Source organism: Eutrema salsugineum, unplaced genomic scaffold (genome assembly GCF_000478725.1).
Source record: "Eutrema salsugineum unplaced genomic scaffold, Eutsalg1_0 scaffold_14, whole genome shotgun sequence".
Taxonomy (NCBI): domain Eukaryota; kingdom Viridiplantae; phylum Streptophyta; class Magnoliopsida; order Brassicales; family Brassicaceae; genus Eutrema; species Eutrema salsugineum.
This window is the reverse complement of record NW_006256877.1, coordinates 2,295,768-2,322,528: the sequence shown is the minus strand read 5'-3', so window position 1 is coordinate 2,322,528 and position 26,761 is coordinate 2,295,768. Positions and strand designations below refer to the sequence as shown.

At 33.0% G+C, this 26,761-nt stretch overlaps 6 protein-coding genes across 7 annotated transcripts; 3 read left to right on the top strand and 3 right to left on the bottom strand.

The window, feature by feature from the left end:
* Positions 1–7,180: 7,180 nt before the first annotated feature.
* LOC18022858 (KAT8 regulatory NSL complex subunit 3) lies at positions 7,181–8,414 on the bottom strand. The gene is given in 6 exon segments (XM_024159009.1): positions 7,181–7,532; positions 7,667–7,732; positions 7,821–7,893; positions 8,030–8,165; positions 8,239–8,265; positions 8,268–8,414. Coding segments are annotated over 6 exon segments (660 nt in total). The 5' UTR covers positions 8,407–8,414; the 3' UTR covers positions 7,181–7,313.
* A 1,139-nt stretch (positions 8,415–9,553) lies between these two features.
* On the top strand, positions 9,554–10,316 carry LOC18022856. The gene has a single exon (XM_006405239.2). It carries the CDS (start codon positions 9,744–9,746, stop codon positions 10,290–10,292), a length of 549 nt encoding a protein of 182 aa, XP_006405302.1. The 5' UTR covers positions 9,554–9,743; the 3' UTR covers positions 10,293–10,316.
* On the bottom strand, positions 9,843–12,641 carry LOC18022855 (probable polygalacturonase). 2 transcript variants are annotated; one of them, XM_006405238.2, is made up of 6 exons: positions 12,153–12,641; positions 11,689–11,809; positions 11,395–11,569; positions 11,230–11,300; positions 10,502–11,160; positions 9,843–10,294 (listed from the first exon to the last, which is right to left on the bottom strand). In XM_006405238.2, the coding sequence occupies exons 1-5, from the start codon at positions 12,507–12,509 to the stop codon at positions 10,541–10,543; spliced, it is 1,344 nt and encodes a 447-aa protein (XP_006405301.1). In that variant the 5' UTR covers positions 12,510–12,641; the 3' UTR covers positions 9,843–10,294; positions 10,502–10,540. The 2 variants fall into 2 exon arrangements, with proteins under 2 accessions (XP_006405301.1, XP_006405300.1); XM_006405237.2 differs by lacking the exon at positions 9,843–10,294 and having other exon boundaries at positions 10,393–11,160.
* Positions 12,642–14,503: 1,862 nt separating this feature from the next.
* LOC18022854 (DNA primase small subunit) lies at positions 14,504–17,946 on the top strand. The gene is made up of 17 exons (XM_006405235.2): positions 14,504–14,572; positions 14,719–14,864; positions 14,957–15,007; positions 15,105–15,280; positions 15,383–15,460; positions 15,572–15,683; positions 15,885–15,969; positions 16,060–16,111; positions 16,199–16,260; positions 16,344–16,459; positions 16,553–16,674; positions 16,823–16,891; positions 16,988–17,045; positions 17,130–17,203; positions 17,311–17,362; positions 17,451–17,530; positions 17,652–17,946. The coding sequence occupies exons 2-17, from the start codon at positions 14,735–14,737 to the stop codon at positions 17,712–17,714; spliced, it is 1,380 nt and encodes a 459-aa protein (XP_006405298.1). The 5' UTR covers positions 14,504–14,572; positions 14,719–14,734; the 3' UTR covers positions 17,715–17,946.
* Positions 17,928–20,023, bottom strand: LOC18022853 (GDSL esterase/lipase At5g41890). Its single transcript, XM_006405234.1, has 5 exons — positions 19,765–20,023; positions 19,129–19,259; positions 18,658–18,900; positions 18,262–18,529; positions 17,928–18,160 (listed from the first exon to the last, which is right to left on the bottom strand). Exons 1-5 carry the CDS (start codon positions 20,021–20,023, stop codon positions 17,928–17,930), a joined length of 1,134 nt encoding a protein of 377 aa, XP_006405297.1.
* Positions 20,024–21,301: 1,278 nt separating this feature from the next.
* On the top strand, positions 21,302–24,574 carry LOC18022852 (probable lysophospholipase BODYGUARD 2). Its single transcript, XM_006405233.2, has 4 exons — positions 21,302–21,911; positions 22,356–22,690; positions 23,220–23,419; positions 24,036–24,574. The coding sequence occupies exons 1-4, from the start codon at positions 21,353–21,355 to the stop codon at positions 24,370–24,372; spliced, it is 1,431 nt and encodes a 476-aa protein (XP_006405296.1). The 5' UTR covers positions 21,302–21,352; the 3' UTR covers positions 24,373–24,574.
* The last annotated feature ends 2,187 nt before the right edge of the window (positions 24,575–26,761 follow it).

Genomic DNA, 26,761 nt, shown 5'->3' with positions numbered 1-26,761 from the left:
CTTCCTCATCTTTTTATGCTTAGGATTCTTTGTTGTTTCATGGTATCCACATTGCTTGATTCATATTATTTTTCTCTTTTCGTATTTATATTATTCTTTTGTATTTTAGCATCCTTTCTTATCTTCATAGTCTCATACTTTGTCATCTTCATCTTTCGGTCTCTTTCCTCATCTTCAACTTCTTGGTCTTTGTATTTTCGAAAATACCTCTTAGTCAACTTCGTCTTTTTCTTCTTTCTCATTTTCTTTATCTTTTATTTTTGTTTATCAGCTTCCTCTTGATCGTCTTCTACTTCTTCTTCTTATTTGTCTTCTTTCTATTATTCTTACTTACCTCGTGTATGTATTCATTTTCTTCTATTTCGACTTAATCTGTGTATTCTTCTTTATTTTTTGGTAATTCTTCGTCTTTTATTCTCTGAATTCCTTCTTTTTTTTGGTTTTCTGTTTACTTCCCATATTTCTTATCATATATGAATTCGTATTCCTCATATTCATCTTCTTATAGTTTCTCTACATCATCTTTTGATTTTCTAATTATTCTACTTCTTTTTTTTCCTGTCATCTTTCAGATTTCTTCTTCTTCTTTATCTTCCTTATATCCTTATCTTTATCATTCTTTGTTATTCTGTGTATCCATATTACCTAATTTCTTATAGTTTTTCTTAGTCTCCTTCATATTCACATTCTCATTCTTTGTGATCTTCCCCTTCATATTTATCTTTCATTTTTTCCATCTTTCTCTTCACCGTCTTTGACTGACTTACACTTATTCTTCTTTATCCTATTTGTCTTCTTCGACCTTTTTTTTTATTTGTTTTCATGATCTTCTTCTTCTGATTATAAAACGATAAAAATAAGAGCACATAAAGAAAAGAAAATAACTAAACTTTTAGAACAAACACGAAAACTCACAAGTCGTGAATAGAGAGAAACACAACTATTTATACAGAAAGAGATTATGTTTAGGCATTTTGACATTTTTCGTTAAGATAAGCATCAATATTATATTATATTCTTTCTAGATTATCATACACGCATTTTCCTTTTTAAATAAATCTATAAACATAGATACGGTTTTATCTTTTCATTTATCAAAGATTTAACTACATATGATGAGGAAAAATTCCAGTTTCAAATAAAATTTTCATTTTTAACCGTGTAAAATGTTTTTATTAATTAAAAAACTATACCATGAAAGAAAGAAAACAGATATTAGATACCAGCTTAGAGGTTGCAAACATATTTTATATGAAACATAGAAACACAGTTCTTAATTCTTTCTAAACCTACATATATCTAAGCTTTTTACTCTAAATTTTCCTGTGTTTGTCCATGATAAGAATTTTCAGTCTACATATCTCTCTGGCCTCTCCATTATAGATCTTCACACTTTCTCTGGCCTCTCCCTTACAGTTCTTTTCGCTTCAGTGTATAGTCTGATGATGGCAAATACCCATCGAATCATAAGCGTAAAAATCTCCAAAACCATTTCTTCAGGGAAGTAATATCACTACTCTGACTCCAAAAATCTAAAGAACAAAATATTTACCATATGCGAGATCTCCAAAGCCTTCAAAAACCTGAAATAGGTAAGGCAAGATAATTGTCAATAAACCAAGTCATAAAAATAAGTAACTTTTGATTAGAGAGAATGGATTAAAACGAACTGAACCTGGAAATAACAAACCAAGAAGATTGTCTGGTTTAGTTAACGAATTGACCAAAAACTTCTAATACACATTTGCTTCCCCGAACGTTCAAGAACATCAACCAAATCTTCTTAGGAAGAAATATAAAGAGAAAGAAACAAAATTTAAAATACGCCTCAAGCGTCTACTTCTCAATGAAACATAGATAGATAAAAAACCAAGCTTATAAACTAAAACACTAACCCAAGACAGTAACTTGTTCTCACCATCTAGCATCCCTACCTCAGCAAGCATATCTTCTTTGCTTTTATAAAATCAGAGAGGCACGTCATAAACTGTGAGAAAATGTCAAAGGAAAAATGCATACACCTTCAGCAGTCAAAACATGAGCCAGTACTCGAGTCTCTCAGAATACAAAGTTGGACTGTATCTGTATACTATGAATAAGCTAGAATGAACTTACCATACACTATATATTCATTCTCTTCGTGATCAAACCCAAAGAAAGAGTCAAAATAGATTGCAACTTACTCTCCCACAGCACTTCTTAAAAAGATCGATCCATGAAACATAAGAGACACTACATCTAGTCTATAACCTGAAATTTTTGAAACTATACATGGTAATCACATTCATAACCAAAATAACAGAGCTATACCAACGTTATTTATATATGTTGTTGTAAAATAAGTTTAAAAAATTAAATACCACTACTTCACTACCTTTGATCAAAAAACTACTTCACTACCGTCATCAGCCTCATCTTCATCATTTACCCCGAAATTAACTTGTAATAGCTCTAGTCTAAATGCGCTACCGAGAGAAAAAGAACCACAAAGCATTCCTTGGGGATTATTACATTATCTGTAGAGACCAATGAGAGTTGATATTTAGACCATGCTTATATCAATAGTTAAATACACTATCTGCGAGCCTCTTTTTTTTTTTTGTTTTGAGAAAGCTATTTGTGTACCTTGATATAAAACATTTTCTTTACCTCTCTCATTAGCTAAATCGCTATTCCTCGAGCCTGAGTGTTTCAACTATTACCACGTTAGTATTCAGCCCCCAAGCCTCTCTTGTTCTTCCTGTGCAAAACCTCCTTTGCTACAGCAACAAACCAGAATCATAAACAATAATAAAGATCATATATACAGTCAATATCAATCAACTGTGAATAACGGTTTCAGTGAACCTATATATTACTTCACATATTGTGCTGAATAATTGCATTAGTTGCATTCAAATTCTTCAGATTACACAACATTCAACAGACAAATCATCTAATCAACAACTCAGCTCTTGGTCTATCTAAGCATGGCAAAAGGTTACTATCTACACCTGTCTAACTATAAGCATGCCCACGATTAGTGTAGTCTCCAATTCCTTTTTCAATGATATTAGTGACATTGATTCTTCCTCTCCTAAAGAGAGTATGTGAGCTTGTTCTCACCTCTAGTGCAGATAATTTCACAAAATCATCAAAACGATCAGAAAATACTTTCAGATTTTTTTTTTTTTTAATGAGAAAGAAATTCTCAGATATGAATATGAGCATCCATGGAGAAAAGAAACTAAACCTGCTATCTTTTCACTTTCCGGTTAGGCTATCTACAATAGATGATTAAATATTCACATTCATATCGCCTGGTCAAATAAAATAGTGAATTGATGATTAAAGCTTTTTTTTAATTAAGCTACAGTATAATTTAAGAAATATAATTTGATTTAAGACCATAAAAAGCTGAAAGAAAATCATTGCAAAAAAATATTCAATCAATTGAAATCTATCTTTAATTTCTTAAAATCAAGAACACTTACCAATAAATTATTGTGGATGAAAGCTCTAGGTTCCAAAGAAAGCACTTCAGTCCATTGAAATTCTCTCTCTTCTGATCCATAGAAAAAAATTAAACAATTTAAATCAAAAGTCTAGAATCCAAGACAATTCATGAAACTCACAGTAGCAGCTATAAAATAAGGGATATCGACCAGAGAAGACTCAAAGACTCATCTTTGTTGATTGGAAGAGAATTTAACCCTAGAAACCCAACATCATTCACTGATCCACAAAAAAAAAATTGCTAACTTGAAAAGCATGTATTGCTTTGCAAATAACAAACAATATATATCTCAAGAAAAAATAGACAAATAATAGTCAAAGAAGTGAATCAATTCAAAGACAACATAACAGATCATACCAAGAAGAGATTTTGATGATTGTGTCATCGTCGCGCCTTGATTAGTAAACAAACAGACGCATGATATAATGTTAATGTCGTTTGAACGTGTGTGCTGTTTTAAATACGTCCGAATAATTCACTAAGAGATCAGATAGAACACAATCTGAAAACCATAAAGTAAATAGATAATTTAACAACAAAAGAAAAAAAAGTTCGACCATAAAAAACCAACATGTTAAACCATTAAACTAACGTGTCTTAGTTGAATAAAAAGAGCACAAATCAAAACAAAACAAACCTAAATGAGTTAAAAGAACTACAAAGTTATCAACCTTCTGAAAGTTTCTTCATCATGACCGATTATATCCACTTGCCTATAAACCATGATTGCTGTGACCTAAGAAAATAGATAATGACAAAATCAGAACTACAAAATCAGCACCATTACATTGAACATATCAATCAGAAACATATAATACTATAGAGATACAGATATGCACAAACTATAAATGAAATAAAATAAAAGAAACTCTATTAAACCCTAGAACAAAATCAAAATCTAACATGTAATGAATATGAGAAAAAGAGCAAAGTATTTATACGAAAATACTTCTAGGGTTTAAGGGGTTTTCCTTTTTTTTTTATAATAATTCTACTGCATGTTTTTATATGATCTAAAAATCAATTAGAAGAAACGAAGCGAGAGGAAATATAAATAGACAAACTAAGAGTTTTTAGGCCCTTAATTAAGAACCATTAAGAACCATATATAAAAAAGAATTTGACTAAATTGTAGAACAAAAACCAAAAAAAAAAAAAACTTACTATACGTATCTAATGAATATGAAAGGAATATTGAGTTACCTTGATATACAGATTTTAAATCTTAAAAAAAGGCAAAGAAAAATAATCAGAGTGTCAAAGAAAACGAATTCAATCGTAGTAGTTAGAATAGAAGAAATAAAAGATACACAATTCAATGGCATAGCATACCTGTTTTATTGGTGATATCAACGAATACGAACATAGTTAAGATTGATTTTTATAGTATGAGTGATTGATCTAATTCTTCTGGTTTCTCCTCATCGTCAATTTCTTGTATTTGGTCTTCCTCATCTTCTACCTTTTTCTTAGAACCCTTGAAAAAAAAAGAACACGTAATTAAAATCGACTAAGAACAAAAGCAGAAATATGGAAGGGATGCGCAAGTCCACACCGAATTATTATTTGCTGCCAATCATTGTTCTCTTCTATTTATTTAATCCATATATCTTACAAAAATCAAAATCAAATGATCAGTTTCATAGCAAATACAACAAAAACAAATATATAATTACAAAGAAATAAATATCGAAATCCTAGAGCTAACAACAATACACAGAACACAAAATAAACAAAAAAATATGTTGATGCGGTGATGACCAATAACAAAACCCTAGAGCTAACAACAATACACAGAACACATAGTAATCAAAAGAGCAAAAAATATATAAAGAAAAGCAATCAAAAATATTGATAGAGATTAAACCTAAAGAAAAAGCACTAAACAGAAATCAAACTAAGGAGGTCGATATCGTGAAACAAATCATAGATCAAAAACGTAAAAAAGAAAAAACTTGTGACTAATATGAGAGGAGACACAGTATTTATAGAAAAAGTGATGTAGGGTGAATACTTTTTTTATTATTATAATTTTTGATATCATCAAATATTCTATTTTGATTATTCGATTGTTATGTAATCCAAAAAACCTAGATACGATTTTATCTTTTTGTTAATCAAATATTTGATTATTGACATTGAGAAAAAACTTCCCTTTTGAAAAGTGATAAATTAAGGTATGTCATATTCATGTTTTATAAATGTATAATAATTACATAAAATAAACAAATATAAAGTTTCCAAGTTTCAATCGCAAGATTTTTTTTTACAAACACAGATTAATTAAATAAGAGAAATAGGAAAAAAAATTGTTTAAAGAGGCAGAGATTCAAACTTGTTACATGTTGGTTAAGAAAGTTAGGCCACCAACCAACATAGCTAACATGTTTTTTTTTTGAAAATTCATTAGCCACTAAATTTATATTATACTGTCAATCCGAAAAATAGGCTTGAGACAATTAGAATAGAGTATTTTCATTAATGACATAATAGAGTATTTTCATTAATGACATAATAGAGTATTTTCATTAATGGCATAAGTGTAATTTAACACTTTCCACCAAAAAAACATAAAAATAATAATTAATTAACAACAGCCAATCAAATTATAACAAACATTGACCAATCAGAATGCTCGAAATTCATTAATCAAAACGACATCCCAATCTGTGCATTGAACTACAGCTCGATTTACTTTGCAAATAATATAATGATTGAACCACAACTCGATTAATATAATGATTGTATTACACTATTACTTGACTTTCATTTTCAGATTCTAACAGCATAATTCTAATTATTCAAAAAAAAATTTTTATAATAATACAATTTAGAATAACAATTTGCTTTAGTGTAGAACAACTTTCTTTTTAAATAATATATAAATCCATATAAATTATAATATATGATATCCAACATAAATATACTTGGTTTTAACGTTATTGATTAATTTCTGCAAACTTATATTTTCTTGAATTTAACTTTGAGTTGTGCACTTTGCGAAAGAGTAAATGTTACATAATTAAAAAAAAATGATAAAATGATTGAAATCATAGATAATAATAGAAATTTTATTCAAATGGTTTACAGAAATGATGGATTCAAAATTGATCTTCAGTTCATTTCATAATTAAGGCGAACGGACAATGAATGTAGTTTTGCTTTCTAATGAGTTTTGAATTTAAATTTTGAACAATATGTTCAGATGTGAATTTACTTGAACAGAATTGTACTTGACGTATCTTGGTGAAGCTCATGAAGGTCTACTCGTCAGTAGTTGCTCAGATAGTAATGCCTCTTTTGACAGTGACAGTAATTGTTTTACATGAAAAATATTCACCTCAAGTAGAGTCAAAGAGTATATATATTTGCTCCATTATGGTCACACAGCCCAACCATGGACCAAACTGCTGTGGTGTGAGAGCATAAGCTACATGGTGACCTAAACCAAGTAGTTTGTTTAGGAAGCATTGTCGATCAAGAACCATTAATGGAACATATATAGGGAGGTTCTTGGCCAGGAACCCGGTTCACCGGTCGACCAAAGGGAACCACAGGAAAGAAAAATGAAACAAGTGAGTTTAGTGTCACAGACCAAAATACAAAGAGAAGAGAAATAAGCCAGGATCGGGAGTGTTGCTCAATTTTTAGGACACTAAACAAGAAGTCATAACCACACTAATATATAAACTGATGGCAGTAGCCAATTAGGAGAGTTGAAATTAAGAAGCTAATGTACAGAGAAATGCCAAGCAAATGTAGTCTATATATCAAGGATGACCAAAACAATACCTATTTTACTAATATGAGCTTTCTTTCAGCAAGCAAGCAAGTGAGATTTGGAGACAAAAGCAGCAATCGCTTGCAGAGCAACATCTTCAACTTGATCTTGTGTTAAACCCTTTGTTTCGAGGTGCTTCTTCGTAATCTCCAAGGAGTGATCTCCGCCATCGATCACATGCAGCTCAGTCACAGTTTTCATATTGCTGCAAACAGCTTGGAGCTTATCCAGAGGACACAAAGGATCTTTGCTACCCTTTTTTTGAGATACAAAAAAAATCTCAGTAATGATGATGATGATCAATTGATTTATTTTCCTTTTATATAAGATCATCATGTACTAGCTAGAGTTGTAATATTTGCTCTCATTATGCATATAATTAAAGGTACCTGAACAAAAATCACAGGGACTCCCATTTCCAACAAGGTCTCATCTCTGATTGCTCCATTCATGCCCTGAAGATTAGCCAAAAATAGTAACTCGAATATTTATACTTTTGGATTGGTCATTCATTCAGACAAAAGAAAATGCGCGAACGTAAACCTTAAGCGGATATCCCAAACATATCACAGCTGAAACTGTAACGTCTTCACTCACAGCTACCATACAGCTTACTCTGCAAAAGCATAAGAAGACGCAACATTCAACATCACAAAAACAGAACAACATATGTGTGTGAGAGAGTGAGAGAGAGAGAGAGAGAGAGAGAGAGAGAGAGAGAGAGGACAAATTAAAAAAAAAAGCTGCTTTACCTCGAACCCATTGATTTGCCAGCCAATATCAAAGGATGACCAGGGAATCTAGCCGCGGTTTCTTTGACAACATCCACATGGAAACTGACCAGTTTTTCTGCCTTTGGAGGAACTTTTCTTTTCCCTCCAGCAATATCTACCCACAAAACTTAGCAATCAGTTGATTAAGTGTATAAATACAACTTTGATAGAACCCAAAATTCACTCACAAGGGTAATCAAATGTGACAACTTGTCCAATGTCTTCTTTATCATCTCCTTCCACCGAATCATCCAGCCGGAAGATGAGGGAGCACCGGCCCCGTGAGCAAATACGACGACCGGTGAACATGGCTTCTCTGATTCTTCATTTCTCCTTCTTCTTTTCTTCGCTTCCATTGATGAAACCTGGAGATATCTCTACACTATTCAAAGTCAAAACCCTAGGAGAAAGGGGAAAAACGACTTGGTTTTCGCGCCAGATTATAAGCGTCTGCTCCGGACTTTGGACGCTATAATTGGGCCAACATGTTAAAATTGATAATAATTGATTAAAAAAAAAGTGAATTGTTGAGAATTATTTAAAAAAGTTTAAAAAATAAAACAATATTTATAAATATATAAAAGGGTTTATCCAGTATCGACACATCAATTTCTATTTTTTCACAATAAAATAAACAATAATCATATATAAAAAATATATATATTTATGTGTCCAACTTTTAACTATACATAACAAATCATTGAATTTGAATTAACTATTTAAATTATTATAAAATAAATAGAAAATAAACAAAATTTAAAATATTATAAACATTTAAATATTATATAATATAAAATTTTAAATGCATGAATGATTTAATCTTTATTTCCAAACTAATGAAGATAATTACATTTAATGCAAGTGAAAAAAAAATATGAGATATGATAAGTTAAGAAGTTTCAAATAACTGAAAAAATAAAACTCCAACCTATAAAATCATAAGACACAAAATAAATAGAGAGAGAAGAAAATAGAGAAAAACAAAAAGAAAAATTTACAAAAATTAAACATATTAGAAAACATAAAAAATCAATAATAAATTATAAAAAGCAAAACTTAAAATAGTATATCAAGAAAGCTAAGATTAAGATTTAGATGAATTAGTAAAGTATAAAGAGTGAAGATAAATAGATATATATATAATAATTCAAAAAAAAAATTATGACAATTTATCATTTGAAAAAGCAGATTAATATTTGTCCAACTATTAAAACAAGAAAAATGATAGTTTAAAACTTTTAAAATTTGTGTAACATTAGAATTTGGATGAAGGAATTCAGAAAAAAATATATTGGATGAAAATGATTATTATGGTTATAAAAAATTATAAAAATAATACCAAAAATATGAATAATTGAATCTAAGATTTAAAAATATAGAGTTAATATTTATTTACAAAACAAAATAAAATAACATCAGTGTGTAATCTCCTTATAGAAAAATAATTCATAGATAATATTGAACAACTTTAATTATTGAAACACTTTAATACATTTAACATCTAAACCAAAAAAGAAAAAAAAAATGGAAAACTATTTTTATCCATTTTGTCCATGTTACAAATAATTACCCTGAAAATGAGTCCCGGAGAAATCGTCAATGATAGTAAAACACCGTTTATAGGCAGATGATTATCTTTTACGGGCTTCCCTCTCATAGACTTTTATAGTATTTCTTTTGCTTATTTTCAAGAATGGCAAAGCTCACCGTTACCGTCACCGTCACCGTCATCTTGTTCACGTTGGCTGTCTCCGTCGTTTCCTCCAAGCCGGAGAAAGAAATCGTAGCCGATCACCTTACCACTTTCTCAGCCGAACCCGATCCAGTTACCACAAACCCAACTTCTTCCGATGACGTCACTATCCCGGTGAATTTCCATCCGATCAATCGTCATTTCCCTAGACGTCCCTTGATGACGACGGCTCCTTTCAACCACCGCCGGCACGAGCTTTCGCGGCGAGGCCTCCAGATCCCTTACGGCAACGACATGATCTTCTCCGGCGAAGAAAAGGCCACAGGTACCGATCCTTCGTCAGACGGCGTGGATATCCCGGCGATCAAGATGTTTGTCGGCCCATTCGCGTCGGAGGAGACAAAACACCATCCCGGTCGTGAAATTGATTCCGGCGGCGAGGTCATGATGATCACGGTGAAGTTGATAAAGCGCCAAGAAGAAGGAGAAAGTGAAAGAGAGAACATGTTCAGGACAAAGATTCGCAAGTTTCTCAACCATTTGGTCTGAATCTGAACAAGACGACGACTCTAGTTTGTGTTAGAAAAAACAAAGCCTTGTGGTAAAACAAATAGCTTTGCTTTGCTTCCATATGATGTGAAAAATGATGAAGATGATTTCATGTGTCTATATAATAAAAGTCAGTAGAAGATGTGTTTTTTTAAGAACTTTGATTCTATAAATTTGCAGAGGTTACAAAAGGGTAACAACAAACTTACATTACAATAGATGTCGTCTCTGAGCTTTTAAGAGTATAATCATCCGCCTTGTTGGGTGGTTGAGGCCAGCTCAGGGCAAGCCGTGGGAGTGACTTTCTCGGCGGCTCCAACGACATCTGAGCATTTCCATATCGGAGAACTTTTGGTTCCGGTGAGTGTGACATTGGAGAGGCATAGATTGGTGAAAGGAGAATCTTTCAATCCCTGAACCATGCCAGCTCGCTCGACCTTGATGCCCCAGACGTTCTTGATCGTTATGCCACTTACGATGGGAAGAGCGGAAGTGTTGAACCTATCGTCCGGGTGGTCTCCGGTGTTGCCAGAGATCTTAATCCCGGTCCGAACTTTCTCCATGTGAACCCCTGAGATTGTGATCCCATGGACGCTTCCTCCTCGGCCAATGTTCGTCTTGATGTGGATGCCGATCCCGGAACTGTACAGAGTGATGTTTTCGACCGTGACGTTTTGGATTCCGCCGGAGGTTTCGCTTCCGATGGCTATTCCGGCGAAAGGGGAAGATCCGGTGATACGGCGGATGGTGATGTCACGGCTTGGACGGTTGTAGGCAATGCCATACTCGTCCCAACCGCTCTTCACCGCAACAAGGTCGTCGCCTGTGGATATGTAGGAATCTTCTATACATACGTTTGAGCTCGAATCTGTGGCAAATTGAGTATTCATGAGTATCAAGACGTAATCTCAAGTAGGAATATGAAAATAGATGAAACCTGGATCAATTCCATCGGTGTTTGGGGAATCAGTTGGAGCGAGGATGGTAACATGATGAACTACGACACCACTGTAAATAAGAAAAGAGAGCTAGTTCTAGTTACTTAATCACCAAAGTGCAGATTCACAACGAAAGTGAGACAAGGAAAGAGAATTGTCAAAACCTGCAATAAACAGGATGAAGTGTCCAGAAAGGGGAGTTCTGAAGAACAACGTGAGAGATGACGATGTTACTTGAATTCTTGAACTCGACGAGACCCGGCCTCGTAAACTTTAGGGTTCCATGTCTCCACATGTTCCACCAAGGCTCTCCTGCACCATCAATCGTCCCGTTCTTGCCTAGGAAACGCATTAACACAACAACCAAATGGGTTCTCAACATTTTCAGGAAACAAAAAAAAAAGAAGACAATCTAATAGAAAGACTTGGACTTTTAAGCAAAACCCCATATACAGTACCTGTAATAACAACGTCACTGAGTCCATCTCCATGGATAAAGCTAATATACCTTCGTCCAGGTCGCTCCCTTCCTCTGCCATAAGACGGCAAGGGATCTATCAAAGGCCATTTCTCCGTATCCTGTATATCCAAACAAGCATTTGTCATTGACATTCTATGATTGATTTGATAATACATCCATAACACTAACCCCCCAAAAATCGAAAATCTCAAATGTACAGAATTACACAGGTCAGAACAAGATATGAAAGCATCATGTGCGTAACTAACAGGTTCAAATTATCAAACATTTGGCATTATAATGCATTTAAACATCAATCACTCACAGATTCACTGTTTCTAAAAAATCGATCATGAATCATCATCATCATAGAGAAGCTCTATAAACAAAACAGTGCCCCTAAACCAAACTATTCATCTTAGTGAATCAGACAGTATCACAAAAGGGTTAATTTAAAGCAACCTGAGCGGCTTTGATAACGGCACCGTCGGCGAGGTAAAGAGTCATGTGGCTCGTAAGGTTGAAGCTCTCAGTCAAATACACACCACGAGGCACGTACAGAAGTGCTCCATCGCCGCCGCTTCTGTTGCCGGTTCGTATCCGATCAATCGCCGCGTTAAACGCATTGGTGTTCGAGGTCCTGCCGTCACCGACAGCGCCAAAGTCTGATATCGATAACATCTCGCTCCTGTGCCTCGTCGGAACTATCCCGGAGCACGTATTAATCGGATCTCCTCCGAGCGAGAGATGGTGAGGGAAAACAGCAGAGAGCAAGAACAACATTACGCAAACAGAGATCGGAGCTCGAGAAATCCTCATGGCTTTGCTCCACTAAGAGACGCTAGCCTTCGCCGGCAGAGTCGAGAAGCGGGTAGTAAATCGGAGAAATTTGATTTCAGAGTGGATCTTGCGAGAAATCTATCCGAGAGAGAGAGAGAGTAAATGCGTATAGCTAAATCTTAAGGGAAAATCTTAATGCCAAGAAAGAAAGCCAAACAAAAAAACAAAAAAAAAAGGCAAAGAGCAGTGGGGACAGCATAAAATTTACAGTTTTGAGTTTTAACTACATTTTGGAACGTAACAAAAATTATAATAAATTTGAAAAGATTTGCAACAAAATCTTGGAGTCACATTGAGTCCCCCATACATTTGGAGTCTTGAGCTGCAACTTTTCCTCGCTTTCTCTAATCTGATGGTATTATTTTCCACTAGGAGACAACCCGCGCATATATGCACGGATCTTATTTTAATTTATATTTTAAATAATATATTTTTATAATTTGTATTGAATTTTATGTTTATAATCAATATTTGTGTTTAAAATATTATTTTTTCTTCGTTTTTTTTTTGATGATATATTATTTGTAATCTCTTTTACACCTAATTGTGCTAAATAGTATAATTTTTCTTACAAGATAATAAGGAATTAAAAACTATTATTTTAGTTTTTGTATAAAAACGTAATCGTTCACTTAAAAATATACGTTGAATATCAGAGATAAATATTTATTTGTTATTCGTTTCTCATATTTTTTATTCTTGTAAATCTTACTAATATAATATTTGTTAACTTTCTTAATTTTATATTTTGAATTTTATTGATTCCAACTTTTTTTAATTTAAAAAAGCATGTATGATATTTTTATGTAGACGCCATTCTTTTTACTATTATTTTTAATAACTTTTTAATCATTTATTTAATAATTTTTGTGTTTTATAATTTTATTAGTTGGAGTTTTATAAAATATTATTTTAAACTTTAAACTTATTAAGTTTTCTTATTTTTTTTTACTTGCATTAAAATTTCAATTATATTTTTAAATTGAAAATGAAGTAACGAAAATAGAATGGTGCATTTAAAAAGTTTTGTATTATATAATATTTATAAATTTTGTATATTGAAAATCAATTTGAATTCATTGTAATATATATATATATATATTAATGTTTATTTATATGTTCTTTAATGTACTTGCTTTAAATTTAATTAATTATTTATTTCTTAGTATTTTAAATTGACAGATGTCACTCTCTCCATTGCTGATGTGTCATTCAGCTGGAGAGAGTTGATTGTCTTTTATATATAAAATTCAACAAGCTGAGCCTCCATAAATCACAAGAAAAAACCCATTGGGCTGTTAAATAAGTACTATATGAGAAACCCATTAAGAATGAGAATGAGGGAGAAAAGTGTGTGTATTTGAAGAGAACCAATAGTTATGCCTTGTATTAGTCTATTATGAGTCCTTCATTGGAATTGAAACATACGTTTCGCTCCTGCAATCCACAAGCTAGAGATGGTGAGGAGAGAATGGAGAGAGCAAGACCAATACGAGAACAGAGATTGGAGCTCCAGAAATTCTTATAGTTGGTGGTTTTTTTTAACAGCAAACAATTTTATTATTTCAAATTAGGATTATAAAGTTATACGGAATTTTTGGAAAACAAATTATTACAAAAGCAAAAAGCAGAGATATGCGTCATATAGTGAAAAAGAGACAATAAAAGAAGTGAATTTGATGATGTTTTCTGTAGATAAGTTTTACTCGCTAACGAATCATAAAATCCGTTATTTTCATTCTCTGTATTTAAATTTTTAAGAGAAAGTAAATGCCAAAGAAAGATGAAAGTAAAAAAAAAACCTGAATTACCTCTAATCTTTATTTAAACTATAAATGGGCCGAAATAAGTACGGATTGGCCCATTTGTCTCTTCTTCTCTTTCTTCTTTCTTCTTTCGCGCCAAATTTACCCTAATTGCCTTCTTCTTTCCCGCTGCTGTTTCGACAAGATTCCCAAATGCCAAAATACTAGCAAGTAATAACCAACACTCTTTTCTCCGGTAAGCAGTCTTTCTGGGCTAATCATCGCCTTCAAAAAATTGTAAGCTCTCCGATCGATTCCCTCTTGTTGTTTAAATCTAAAATTAATGCTTCCTTTTTGGTATCACTATATGATTCAATCCGATTACGATGTCTTTAGTAAGTCTCTGCTGCTTAGAAAAAAATTGGATTTTTCGTTAAACCCAGATTGCGAAGAACCCTCATGTCTTGTGTGAGGAAGATGACGAGAGAGGAGACTGAGAACAGAGCAGATGATATGATGATCGATGTACCAAAACCTAAAATCGAGAATCCCGACGAATTCAATGTTCATTACCTCCGAATTTACTACGGCAAGTTTATCATCACATTTTAGTCGTCTTCTCAAATCATTTCTGGTTTCGGTTTCGCTCAAGTGATGTATGCTTATTTATATATATCGCAGGAAATTTGTTTCCTTACACTGATATTCACAAATGGCTTTCGTACGGACACGGTACATTTGTTTGTCTTACTCTTTTTTTGTGTGTTTTTTCTTATGGAAGGAAGCTGTAATAATGACTAAATGGGCATATATAAATTGTAATCTGTAGATGGGAAGCATCCTGGTTGCGATGAATTCTACTTTGGTCGAAGGGAATTCTCATTTACGCTTGAAAACGATGTTTATTTGCGGTATAAGTCCTTCAAGAATGCTTCAGCTATGGGAGATGCGATAAAAGGCAATTTTCCATACAAGATTGATATTGGCGCTGTGTACAGCGTAGACGTAAGCGTGGAAATCGGTTTTTCTCATCTTCATCATCGGTGTGTGCTTAAGAAAGATATCAATTTACTCATTTTGAGCTTTATGGATGTTTATTTTTTTCAGCCAGATAAAAGACATGCCTATGCACAAAGTGGTACCAATGTGTTTACTCCAGTGGAGAGGGAGTTGGTCTTTGATATTGTGAGTTTTCATATCTTATCAACAATTCTCGGAACTATTCTCTTTTATGCTTATGTTTTACTTTGTGTTTTGTTTTGTTGCTTGACTTGAAAAGATATATTATTTTCTCAGGATATAACTGATTATGACGACGTTAGATATTGTTGCTCGGGAGCTGATGTTTGCTCCAAATGTTGGCCTTTAATGACTGTTGCTATCAAAGTCATTGATACTTCCTTAAGAGGTACCACACCACAATTGTTTTCTCAACTTTCAAATAGATCCAACTAGCATTATGTAGTGTTCCTGAGACTTCCCATCTCTATGAATTTTTTTGGTAGTATTAATATACCTTTGGGAATAGTTCTTTGCCAATGCGCAAGACTGTTTGGTCTTGTCTTAGGAAGAACAATGTAGTAACTTATTTTGATCTTGCCAATTGCAGAGGACTTTGGTTTCAAACATATCCTCTGGGTCTTCAGCGGGCGTCGTGGAGTTCATTGTTGGGTTTGTGATGCTAAAGCTCGAAGGTGAAACAATCACTGAACTGACCACTAACGCTTTCTGTAATTCATCATCTGCGTTATGAAATGAAACTCTTGTGTGATAACATCCTGCAGATTGACTAATGAACAAAGATCAGCAGTTGCTGAATACTTCCGTGTTTATAAGGTGGTGTTCTCAAGAGCTAAATTGTGCTTTTTTTTTTGTTTGGTTTCTGGCATTTCTTAAGTTTAGTTTGTTGTTTACGTGACACAGGGAAATGAAAACAATGCAAGAAAAGTCGCTCTTATGGGTTATTCTCTTCATCCGTTCCTTGCGTACGAGTTTCCTCCTTCACGTTTGCCTATCTGATTTCAATATCACTGTTTCTGCTACTAATTTCATACTGGGCTCTTTTCAGGAGATCGTATGTGGATTTTCTCAAGGATTTCTTTGAGGGTGAGTTACAGGCAACTCAAAGTATATTCTCAAGCAAAGAAAAGTATGAGAAGATACTTGAGATGATTTCAGATGAAGGTATGGATGTGCTATGGTGTATTTTTTTTCCAGCTTACGCGAGGTCCTTACCCTTTGTTTGCTCACTTACAATGATCTACATCTTCACAACAGATATTCAGTCAGAGCTCAGAGACAAGTGGGAGAATTCTGCGAGATCATCTCTATCAGAAGAAGCCACAAGCCGTACAAGGTGGGAGCAGCTTAAAAACACGCTTCACTCCAAGAAACAGAAGGTGTGTAATGTCTTTGATTAGATCATAGAAAAAAAAGATCTATGCTAAGTGTTTCGAAAAGCTTATCTGTGTTTCAGTCAGATTTTAGCTTGATGAACTTGAAAACCCGGATCTGCTCAATCGTCAATCTTGTATCCAAATGTTTCAGGCTCCAACACTGCGGATGTGCGTAGAGGAAATTGTCTTCACCTTTACGTATCCTCGAATTGATTTGGAGGTTTGTAAATATATATGGTACTTCACTGTGCGGTAAAGGTAGCTACTGACAAGTGAAGTGACTAATTTAGCTGTATGGTTCCTTGTTTAATTACAGGTCTCAAAACAAATGAACCATTTGCTTAAGGCACCCTTCTGTGTCCACCCAAAAACAGGTCCCTTCTCCGTTGATTCCTGAATATAACGCTCCAGTTGATAAGATTCATGTTCACACTTTAGAAATGTTTTCTGCTTTCCAGGTCGTGTCTGTGTTCCGATCGACCCAAATAACTGCGATGAGTTTGATTTATTGGCAGTTCCAACACTTTCACAGGTAAAATATTTGACAGTATATGGTGTACATTAGAGTGTGGATCTGAATTAGTTCATCACAACGTCATTATTCCTTAAGCTTATAGTTCATTTTCTAATGATTTTCAGCTAATTGAAGAGATCAACTCAGGAGGCTCCAAAATGGATGTGGATGAGGATGGTACGTTCTTAAATACAATTAAAGTTGAGATATTTTGGGACTAGCCTTTAGTAGCATTAAAAACTTTAGTTATACAACAACCTGCCAGATTCAGAGAGAAGCTTACTTGGGAAATCAATCAAGTTCTTCAGATCCTCTTTCCTAGAACCTTTGCTAAAATCCTGCAAGGCAAATCTCTCATTGCTCTAATTCTCTTTAAGCTTTTTTTTAATTATCCGAAAATATGTGAAAGGGCTCTGATGCAGCTGTTGGAAAAGTGATGATATGTTTGTTCATAAAATGTCTGCAGGAAGAAATAGAGAGCTCATACAAAACCAAAATTGGCAAGTCTAAGGATTCATTCAGCTGGTAACTATAACTAAGGTGTTGAGTTTCATTCGGTTTACAGTCCAGTTATTTGGTTTCAATTTCAGTTTGTTTTATGCTGTAATGTATGATCTTCACTAAGCTTTAGAATCTATCAGTAGAGTAGGCCATATCTTATTAGCGAGTGATTAAAGCGCATGACATGTGATTTGAGTATATTTATATGGTTATGAATTTACGCAAAGATTACATTAATAAATCAGAGATTGTTAAGGTAACGAATGTTGAAAGGTGTAACCACAGTTTGGTCCCCGTCAAGAAGTGCTTTGGCAACAATAAGATTGGCAGCTTCGGTTGGGTGATACGCGTCCCAAAAGACAAACTTGGACCGGTCCTCACAAGCCGCTTGGCTCGAGTTCTGGTTTGGTCCCTTGAAGCAAGCAAACGGTGGAAAGTAACCGCCACAACACGGCTTGTCTGCGTTCTCCAACCCTTCCGAAAGCACCGAAACCAAAACGTTACATTAGGATTATAATCAATGAAATCGGTGAGAGATCGTTACTAGAATCAGTCAAAAACACACTAAATCTTACCAAATTGGCGATAGTTCAAAACCAGTTTCAAGAATAGGTCGTAAGAGTTGGCGTAGACAAATGTAGTGTTGTGATCTTCGGATCTTAACTCACTGTTCAATGTCATAAGAGAGCGTCTAAGCTTCGTGTTATAGCCTCGGACTATTTGGTTGACTTGGTCGGAGCATTTTCCAGCCGGTATTAGATTCAAGGCACGAGCAAATGGTATGCAACCGAGTGGCCCCACTCCGACCACCACAAACTTTCTAGCTCCTAGTTGGTGCAAACGCTGTAAACACGCAATGGACACCAATAGTATTGACTTTGGCTTGAGTGTTTTGTGCTTACGTTTACATTTTGATGTATAACATAATTAATAATGTTGACTCAATAATATCCGACTTTATGGTATATTACCTTGAGATGTGTGGTTAAATGGAAGACCATGGAGTCTTGTAAGACATCAATGGGGAGCTTGTCTTGAGAGAAAAATGGTATTGATGGTTGGATATAATTCAATATATCGTTTGACCCAATTGTGATTGTGAACATTGCCTTCTTTAACACCTCTTTTGTACCATATTCACCAATCATTCTTACCATATGTTTTCTACTCTTCTCAAAATAACTCACTTGTTCTCTTAACGGAACCCTCCCGATCTGTCAACCATCATTTAATCTATTAAATATTCTCTCTTTTAATAATTACCAAAATTTATTTCCGTTTCACCAAAAAAAAAAATTATTCGTTTATTTTCAGAAATTTTACTAAAATGTATTTTTATCGATTTTGGTAACAAATTAGAGAGAGAAAACAAAATGTGTAAAATATTTTTCAAACAGATACATATTATGATCAGATTATAGTAATAGATGAATGGTGCTTACGAATAAAAGTCCAGTGTCGTCAAAAATTCCAGCCGCACCAGAGGCATAATTGATTCCATTGTGAATTGTGTTAGCCTCACTGTTTGGTTCAAGATATGGACTTGGTGCTGATTTTGCTCCTAAGCCTTCCCCTGTTTAACTTTTTATTTATTAGTCATCAGTAATTTATAGATATATCATGTGTTAGACAATTAGTTGCAGATTAGCATCATCTAAACTTTCAAAAAACCAACATTTTTTATGTCATTGAAGAGACGACCAATTCAGAAGAATATAATAAATCAAAACAGAACTCCTTAACAAACTCCATCAATGTTGCCTTTTGACTTCTCCTCATTACAACTTTGTTTCAATTACTGTTTCAAGTTGTCGGTCCAACCCAATTCTGACTTTACATGCTTCAAAACGAGTCAACTTATCAATCGTTGACTTTAAGTGTGTTTGTAAACTAAGGAGGGGTCCTCTTCTATTAAATCGTTGTAGCTAAGCATTACATCAAGGCACATTTATATCTAATTATGTAGTAACCACTTTAAAATACACAATAAATGTTGTTTTACTATATTTTTGTTTTGTTTTAATTTGTTTCAAAAAGATTATCATTTTATTATTTAAATGGAATTTATCTCTACTTACCTACGATATCAGAAATGGTTCGACCATTAGTGAATCTTCCGGTCGGTTGGCCATTGGAAGGTCCAAAATCGATGCCATAAGGAGACGAATCAGCTTTCGACAATGTAAAGAGATAGTTGTTGTTTCCAGCATCTACCAACGAGTCTCCAAATATGAAATTTGTGAAAGATTGAGCAGCCTGATCAAAATGTGATAGCCAAAGAAGAAGAATTAAAGTGAAGCTGAAAGTCTTGAAAGAACATCTATATGTGATCTCCATATTCTTTTTTTTTTTTTTTTAACTTTGTCGAATCACATGGGAAAGAGATATAAGGCTTTGGTTAAATAAAGTTAAGGTTCGTGGTACAATATAAGTTTTGAACCATTCATCTTGCTTACGTATGTTACATTAGGACTTGTTCAAAAGATAGCACATGGTTCTTCTACGTACACAAGTTTGCTTAATGTGTTGGTCATGTAACACAAAGATTGGTTTATCTTTTCTTTTCTTTTCTTTTCTTTTTTGATTTATTTCTATCTAGTGCACACACACACACACACACACATATATATCCCACCAATGATCCAAGGTATAGCTATATTAACAGTCGTTTTTTCCTTGTAAATTTTGTAATCAATTATAGAAATAGGACAACAAGCTAGGCTAGGCTGTCTTGTTAATATTCAAACTTTCAAAGACAATGATAATGCAAAGAGTTTTATTAATTGCGCATGTGACACATCGACCACACTTGACATTTCATATCTCGCGCGTTCTCTAACAAACACTACATCACTTTCTATAACTATATTTTTTGCATAATTTATTATATATATTTTTCTGTTAAATGCATAAAGTATTATATTTATATATAAAATGGATTACTCTCAACTAAATATAATACTCAATTAGTAAAGATTGAAACAAAACACAAGGAAACAAAAATTGATTAGTGGATTAACTTACATCAAATGTTACACATTTTTCTATCATAAAAAAGTTTTAAAATAGTATTTCCTTAATATACCACTATTAATTTTTCTGTATACACTACAATTTCTTTTTAAAAAATTCCAAGTGTGGTATATATTTACATTTCCTCATTCTCAGTTTAGTTTTATAAATAACTTGAAATATATTATTCTACTAAGCTAAATTATTACTGTATTTAGTTAGATTATTAAAAAATATTGGGTATAATGTATTTTTATGTATAGAACTATTAGAAAACTAAAAATATATATAACTGGTTAGTTAGTAGCATTTCTTTCCGCATTTCTTTTTTTACCCTCAGTACTTTAGCCCTCAAAAGTCTCACAAACTATATATTAATATAGCACAATCCAAAAATAGTTAATTTTAAACATATTGTGAATATTAAATAGTTAATTTTAGGGTTTGCCCACCCAAAAAATGATTCAACCACCACCCAATTTCATCACTTAGGACAGCAAATTATGTTAACTGAAACAATAAATTCATATATCTGTCATCTGCTATATATTACCCCCTTTATCTCTCTCTCATACATCATCACTTTATATACACTCTCTCACATCCACAAAATTCAAATAAAAACCACTTCATTCTTCATCACCACCGCACATCATGCCCATTGCACGGTGGCTAAACCGCACCGTGGGCTTCTTCGTCTTCTTTTTCCTCGACATTGTCGATTTCCTGCTTTGTTTTACTTACAAGACTTTAGATTTCTTCTTCGAATCCAAGTGGAAACCTTGTTATTGCTCTTCTCCACTAGAGGCTCAAGCCAAGACCAAGAAGATCATAGTGTCCGAGCGAGGAGAGTACTCAAAGGTTGTGTCCATGACAAGAACAAAGATACATTTCGATGAGATTTCAGACACACTTTACTCACGTGGTCCATCGCTTCTAGCGAGGCTCTCCAAGCTCGTGAGGTCCGTGAAATGCTTCAATTACAAGGGTTTGATCATGACACGCAATGTGGTGGAATCTTGTGATCATAATGATCGGTGTAAGAAGAAGATTTGTGGTGGTAATAAAAAGAGGTTAATGACTTTGAATTCTACCGTCGTTGAGAAATCTCCTACAACACCAAGATGGTCGGATTGTCATTGCAGTTTCTGTGCTTCTTGGCTTTCTACTTCCAACAAAGATTCTCTCTTTGTCAAAGTTCAACAACCCAAAGGTAAATTAAATCTATCTTTCTTTATTTGTATTCTAAATATACACGTACACATTAAAAAAAAAAATTGAATTCCAGGGTACATTAAATTCTTGTGAGATGAAAGTTAGTTCAGAAAAGTGTAAAAGATATAATTACACATTACGAATCAAAATAACAATAAATAGCTAGTTATTTATTGTAAAGACAGGTAGAAAAAATAAATAATTTTTTTAAACTAGAAAAAGAAAAACTTTGTTTAAAATGAAACAAACATATATGAAAACATCGTCGTTTACGAAAACAAAATCAATTACAAGAATGATAACATCGTCGTTTAGAATATTAATTATATGAATAAAAGGGTTTTGCATTGTTATATATATTCACTAGAAGCTTTCTAATTATGTAGGGGGGGAAATACTAGGTTACCAAATAAAATAAATGGGATAATATTTATATGTGCAGATAACAAGAAGGCACGAGACAACGTTGTGTTCATACATGGTTTCTTGTCATCATCCTCCTTTTGGACAGAGACTCTCTTCCCAAACTTTTCTGATTCAGCCAAATCAAATTATAGGCTCATCGCAGTCGACCTTTTGGGTTATGGAAGAAGTCCAAAGCCAAACGACTCGTTGTATACATTAAGAGAACATTTAGAGATGATTGAGAAATCAGTGATCTCTCAATATAAACTCAAAAGGTTCCACATAGTGGCTCACTCTTTAGGCTGCGTTTTGGCTCTTGCACTCGCCGTTAAACACCCTGGAGCTATCAAGTCCCTCACTCTCTTGGCTCCTGTAAGTCAATTTTATAATTGGCTTTTTATCTATTCAATACTTTTAGGTACCATGAAAGTCCAATTCAATACAATTGATAATGAGTAATGAAAGTGAAAAGGTAACACTAAATTATACTAATTATAGTAGAACAAAAATCACAAGACTGCTAATACGGGTGTTTTCAATTCGGTGTTTAGATTTCTGGGATCCCGGTTAGAGAATTATAGTAACTAAACTGAAATTGAATCTATTTTAAATTAGAGATATATGGTTTATTTTTACTTCTTTTTTTTTAGATACAGTTTCTATCAAAAATATGTCTTTAATTTACAACTTGTTTATAGGAGTATATGATATATATATACGCGTTTTTGTTCGTTTTTGAGGCTTCCTCTATAAGAAAATATGTCAACGAAACCAAAAATGAATAAGTTTGGTATAATTTCGTTTTCCGTGCAAATTCTCTTTTAACCAATTTAGTTTTGGCACTAGCTAGGTATGGATGTTTTGGTTATTAAAACTAAATAAAGTTATAATATGGCTGCAGCCATATTACAAGGTGCCAAAGGGAGTACAAGCGGCTCAATACGTGATGAAGAAAGTGGCTCCTAAGAATGTTTGGCCACCGATGCAATTTGGTGCATCGCTGATTAGCTGGTACGAGCACATTGGCCGCACCGTTTGCCTTGTACTCTGCAAAAACCATCACTTGCTTGAATCTCTCACTCGCCTCTTAACCCTAAACAGGTATTTTCATATTCTAGTATATTTTTTTTTCGACCACTTCATATTGTAGTAAATATATCCTAAATCATTATAACAAAAAAAAAAAAAGCAAACATATAAACTAAAATATAAAAAAAGGATTCGTGACCTTCATCACATTTCTGTTCAAGGCGACGATCGATCGATTGTACGTTTACGTCCATAAATTCTTTTGTTGGAAATTAAATAAGCAAAATTGACCCGAAGCTCATGGTGCATGGGATGAGATTAGGGGAACACCGAAATGTTTAAAAAGTCTAAAAGTTTTAATGAACCAACCACTCGACTCCTACTCTTCTTCAATATCTTGGAATTGACGTTTTGGAATTGTTATACAAAGTTTCTATTAGTAAGATGTTGATTGGTTAATTCACTTTAGTAATTTTTACGTTAAAACTATACTCCATGTGATACCATATTAGGGAATGCGAGAATGCAGTTAATAGCTTTATGTAATAGAAAAATGTCTTGAAACATAGAAAGCGATTTATATCGACCGTGTCTCCTCCATTATTTGACCCCATTAAATTCCATTTTGGCTTTTTCTTCTTTGTATTATAATATTTTAAATAAGCTAAATTGAATATTAATTGTGCAGGATGCGAACCTATTTGATAGAAGGATTTTTTTGTCACACGCATAATGGGTCGTGGCACACATTACACAACATCATCTTCGGGTCAGGAGGCAAGCTCGAGTCATACCTTGACCATGTCCGTGACCACGTGGACTGTGACGTCAACATATTCCACGGTGGCAGAGACGAGGTCATTCCTGTTGAATGTAGCTATAGTGTGAAGACCAAGGTGCCACGTGCCACTATCCACGTCATCCCTGACAAAGACCACATCACCATTGTCGTTGGCCGACAAAAAGACTTTGCTCGAGAGCTTGAGCTCATTTGGCAAAAATCCACTACTCAACTCACTAAGTGAATATTTTTAATATACATATGACGAAACTGAAACTGAAACTGAAACCCTTGTTTTTCTTATTAAGTATATAATACTATTTAAACGAAATATAGATGTATTTTCGCTTAATATTTAGTTAGGATTTTGTTTTATTTTCCTTTGTTGGAAGAAAAAATGTCAAGAATCTAATTTTATTTTTCTTTTTATGAAAAATAAAATTAATCTGTATGTATTCTCTTGCATAGCCACTTAAATTGCCCTTGATACAAAAAGAAAAATGAATAATAAGTGGTTGTGTGTGATCAAATAGTCTACTTGTCGATGCATGTTAGAACAAATTCGGTGACTTATAGAACCATGGAAATTCGAATTATGAATTATGTATATTTTAAATGTGAATGATGACATGACAATAACAATAATAGAATGAATTACTAAATTATCTATATTCTAGACTTCTAGTCAAGTATATATCGAACGCCTGTGATAAGATATTGATAATTAAGATATAGAGAGTTAAAAAAATAACAAATTAAATGAAAAAACATAATAAAACTCAAGATGAGACGGATGCTGGAAATTAAATGACTTTAAGATTATAAACAAAAAACCTTAATTAAGTAGTGGAGACCATTAGAAGTTCATATCTTTTTCTATATTTTTACTAGAGAAGTTAACCAAACTTATTATGTGTTCTTCTTTGTTTTGTTTTCACCCGGACCACATAGAATTAATTAATTACAGTTTTTACCAAACTTAAATTAAGTCATTATTATCCCTTTAACGATTTCAAAGAAAGTATCAAATACATGGTGACATATTTTCTGGAACTGCAGTACTGTACGTCTGTAAGTTTTTTAAAAGACCTGTGGACTAAATATTTTGAACTAAAGTTTTTCTCTATATAGAAAAGAAAACGAAAAAGAACAAAAAAAAAACAAAAAAACAAAAAAAGCAACAACAGAAAAATCATTGAGAACGCTGGGTAAATGTTTCTGGAACCTATTACAAGTAGATGCTTCTATAATTAGTATAATTTTCAATGACTGCCTATGATAATGAATGTGTCGGCGTACATATGGAAAATAATGTTATAAGATTTATGTTTTTAATACGCAAATGTTCTGGAAGAACCGGTGAATGTAGGATAGTGATTCGACCGCTGGAAAGCCTCAAATAGTAGCACTCGATAGATCAGTATGCATATTTCTTTTTAAAATCGAATATGATTCCACCAATTTTTTTTTTTGTTAAAGGGCCTGATTCCACCATATCACTACGCATTATAAATGCATGATTGCATGACAATCGTCGCATCTTTTTATGTTTGTTAAAGGACTCGTTGGACTCGCGCATCTTAAGGCATATAAACACAGAAAAGAAGTGATGTGCAAGAAAATAGAGATAGAAATATCAACCATGAATGGTATAAATTACGTTGTAGCTAGTAAGTGTGTGAAATGAAAACATAAACAGTCGTATTTGTTATTTGTAATCGGTAGTAAATGCATAATCAATATATATATATATATGTGTGTCATATGCTAAAGATAATTACCATATATATATATATATAATGTAATCAAAAGTTACATAAATGCATAATCAAAATAACTTTTTCCACATATATATATATGATCAAATTTTACATAAAGATATATATATATACATATATATGCATCATATGCTGAAGATAATTACCCTTAAAACAATGAATTGACGATGCATTTTGTTAGAATTTTACTCGCAAACAGATGATTAAATCTGTTATATTTCTTGTTGGTAATCGATATTGTCGTCATGTTATGTGAATGTTTTGCTTGATCTTCTTTTCTTCATGGAGACTCTTAATTGCACATTGTATGGTAAAACTCATTTTTTTCAACAACAATTCTAAATTTTGGACAATCCAATATCAATATTACGCAGCAGAGCCATTTAAAAAAACTAGATTTATGATCTGTGCATTGCGCGAAATTTATTTTTTTCTAACAGCTAATTCATCATATTTGTCTTCTTATTTTCTTGATTTTATTTTATTAGACTTCTTTTCCATCTTCATATTATCATAATTTATTATTTTAATTTTTAATCTTCTTTTCATCTTCAACATTTTATCTTCGTATTTTTTTAAATTCATCTTCATCAGCTTTGTATTTTTCTTTCTCTTCTTCTTCCTCTATCTTTTTCTTCATCTTTCTCTGATTTTTTTCGACTTCTATTTCTTCATTGTGTTTTTGGGTTTTTCTTCGTGTTCTTTTTCTGATTTTGTTTTATCCCTTATTTCTTTATATTTTGTTTTTTCTTCTACTTCCTATTTTTTTATTCTTTTTATCGTCTTAAATTTTTATTTTCATCATCGTTGTTTTTTTTTAACTACTTCTTCTTATTCTTTTTTTCCGTTTTTACT

Coding starts and splice junctions, on each gene's coding strand:
- LOC18022856 (XM_006405239.2), top strand. CDS start 9,744: ATGGCAAAGCTCACCGTTACCGTCACCGTCACCGTCATCTTGTTCACG.
- LOC18022855 (XM_006405238.2), bottom strand. CDS start 12,509: ATGAGGATTTCTCGAGCTCCGATCTCTGTTTGCGTAATGTTGTTCTTG. Junction 11,810..12,152: donor CCGTTATCAAAGCCGCTCAG/GTTGCTTTAAAT, acceptor TTGGATATACAG/GATACGGAGAAATGGCCTTT. Junction 11,301..11,394: donor CTTCATCCTGTTTATTGCAG/GTTTTGACAATT, acceptor TCTTATTTACAG/TGGTGTCGTAGTTCATCATG.
- LOC18022854 (XM_006405235.2), top strand. CDS start 14,735: ATGTCTTGTGTGAGGAAGATGACGAGAGAGGAGACTGAGAACAGAGCA. Junction 16,112..16,198: donor AATACTTCCGTGTTTATAAG/GTGGTGTTCTCA, acceptor TACGTGACACAG/GGAAATGAAAACAATGCAAG. Junction 16,460..16,552: donor TGAGATGATTTCAGATGAAG/GTATGGATGTGC, acceptor TCTTCACAACAG/ATATTCAGTCAGAGCTCAGA.
- LOC18022853 (XM_006405234.1), bottom strand. CDS start 20,023: ATGGAGATCACATATAGATGTTCTTTCAAGACTTTCAGCTTCACTTTA. Junction 19,260..19,764: donor AACCATTTCTGATATCGTAG/GTAAGTAGAGAT, acceptor AAAGTTAAACAG/GGGAAGGCTTAGGAGCAAAA. Junction 18,901..19,128: donor ACGACACTGGACTTTTATTC/GTAAGCACCATT, acceptor GATGGTTGACAG/ATCGGGAGGGTTCCGTTAAG.
- LOC18022852 (XM_006405233.2), top strand. CDS start 21,353: ATGCCCATTGCACGGTGGCTAAACCGCACCGTGGGCTTCTTCGTCTTC. Junction 22,691..23,219: donor CCCTCACTCTCTTGGCTCCT/GTAAGTCAATTT, acceptor ATATGGCTGCAG/CCATATTACAAGGTGCCAAA. Junction 23,420..24,035: donor CGCCTCTTAACCCTAAACAG/GTATTTTCATAT, acceptor TTAATTGTGCAG/GATGCGAACCTATTTGATAG.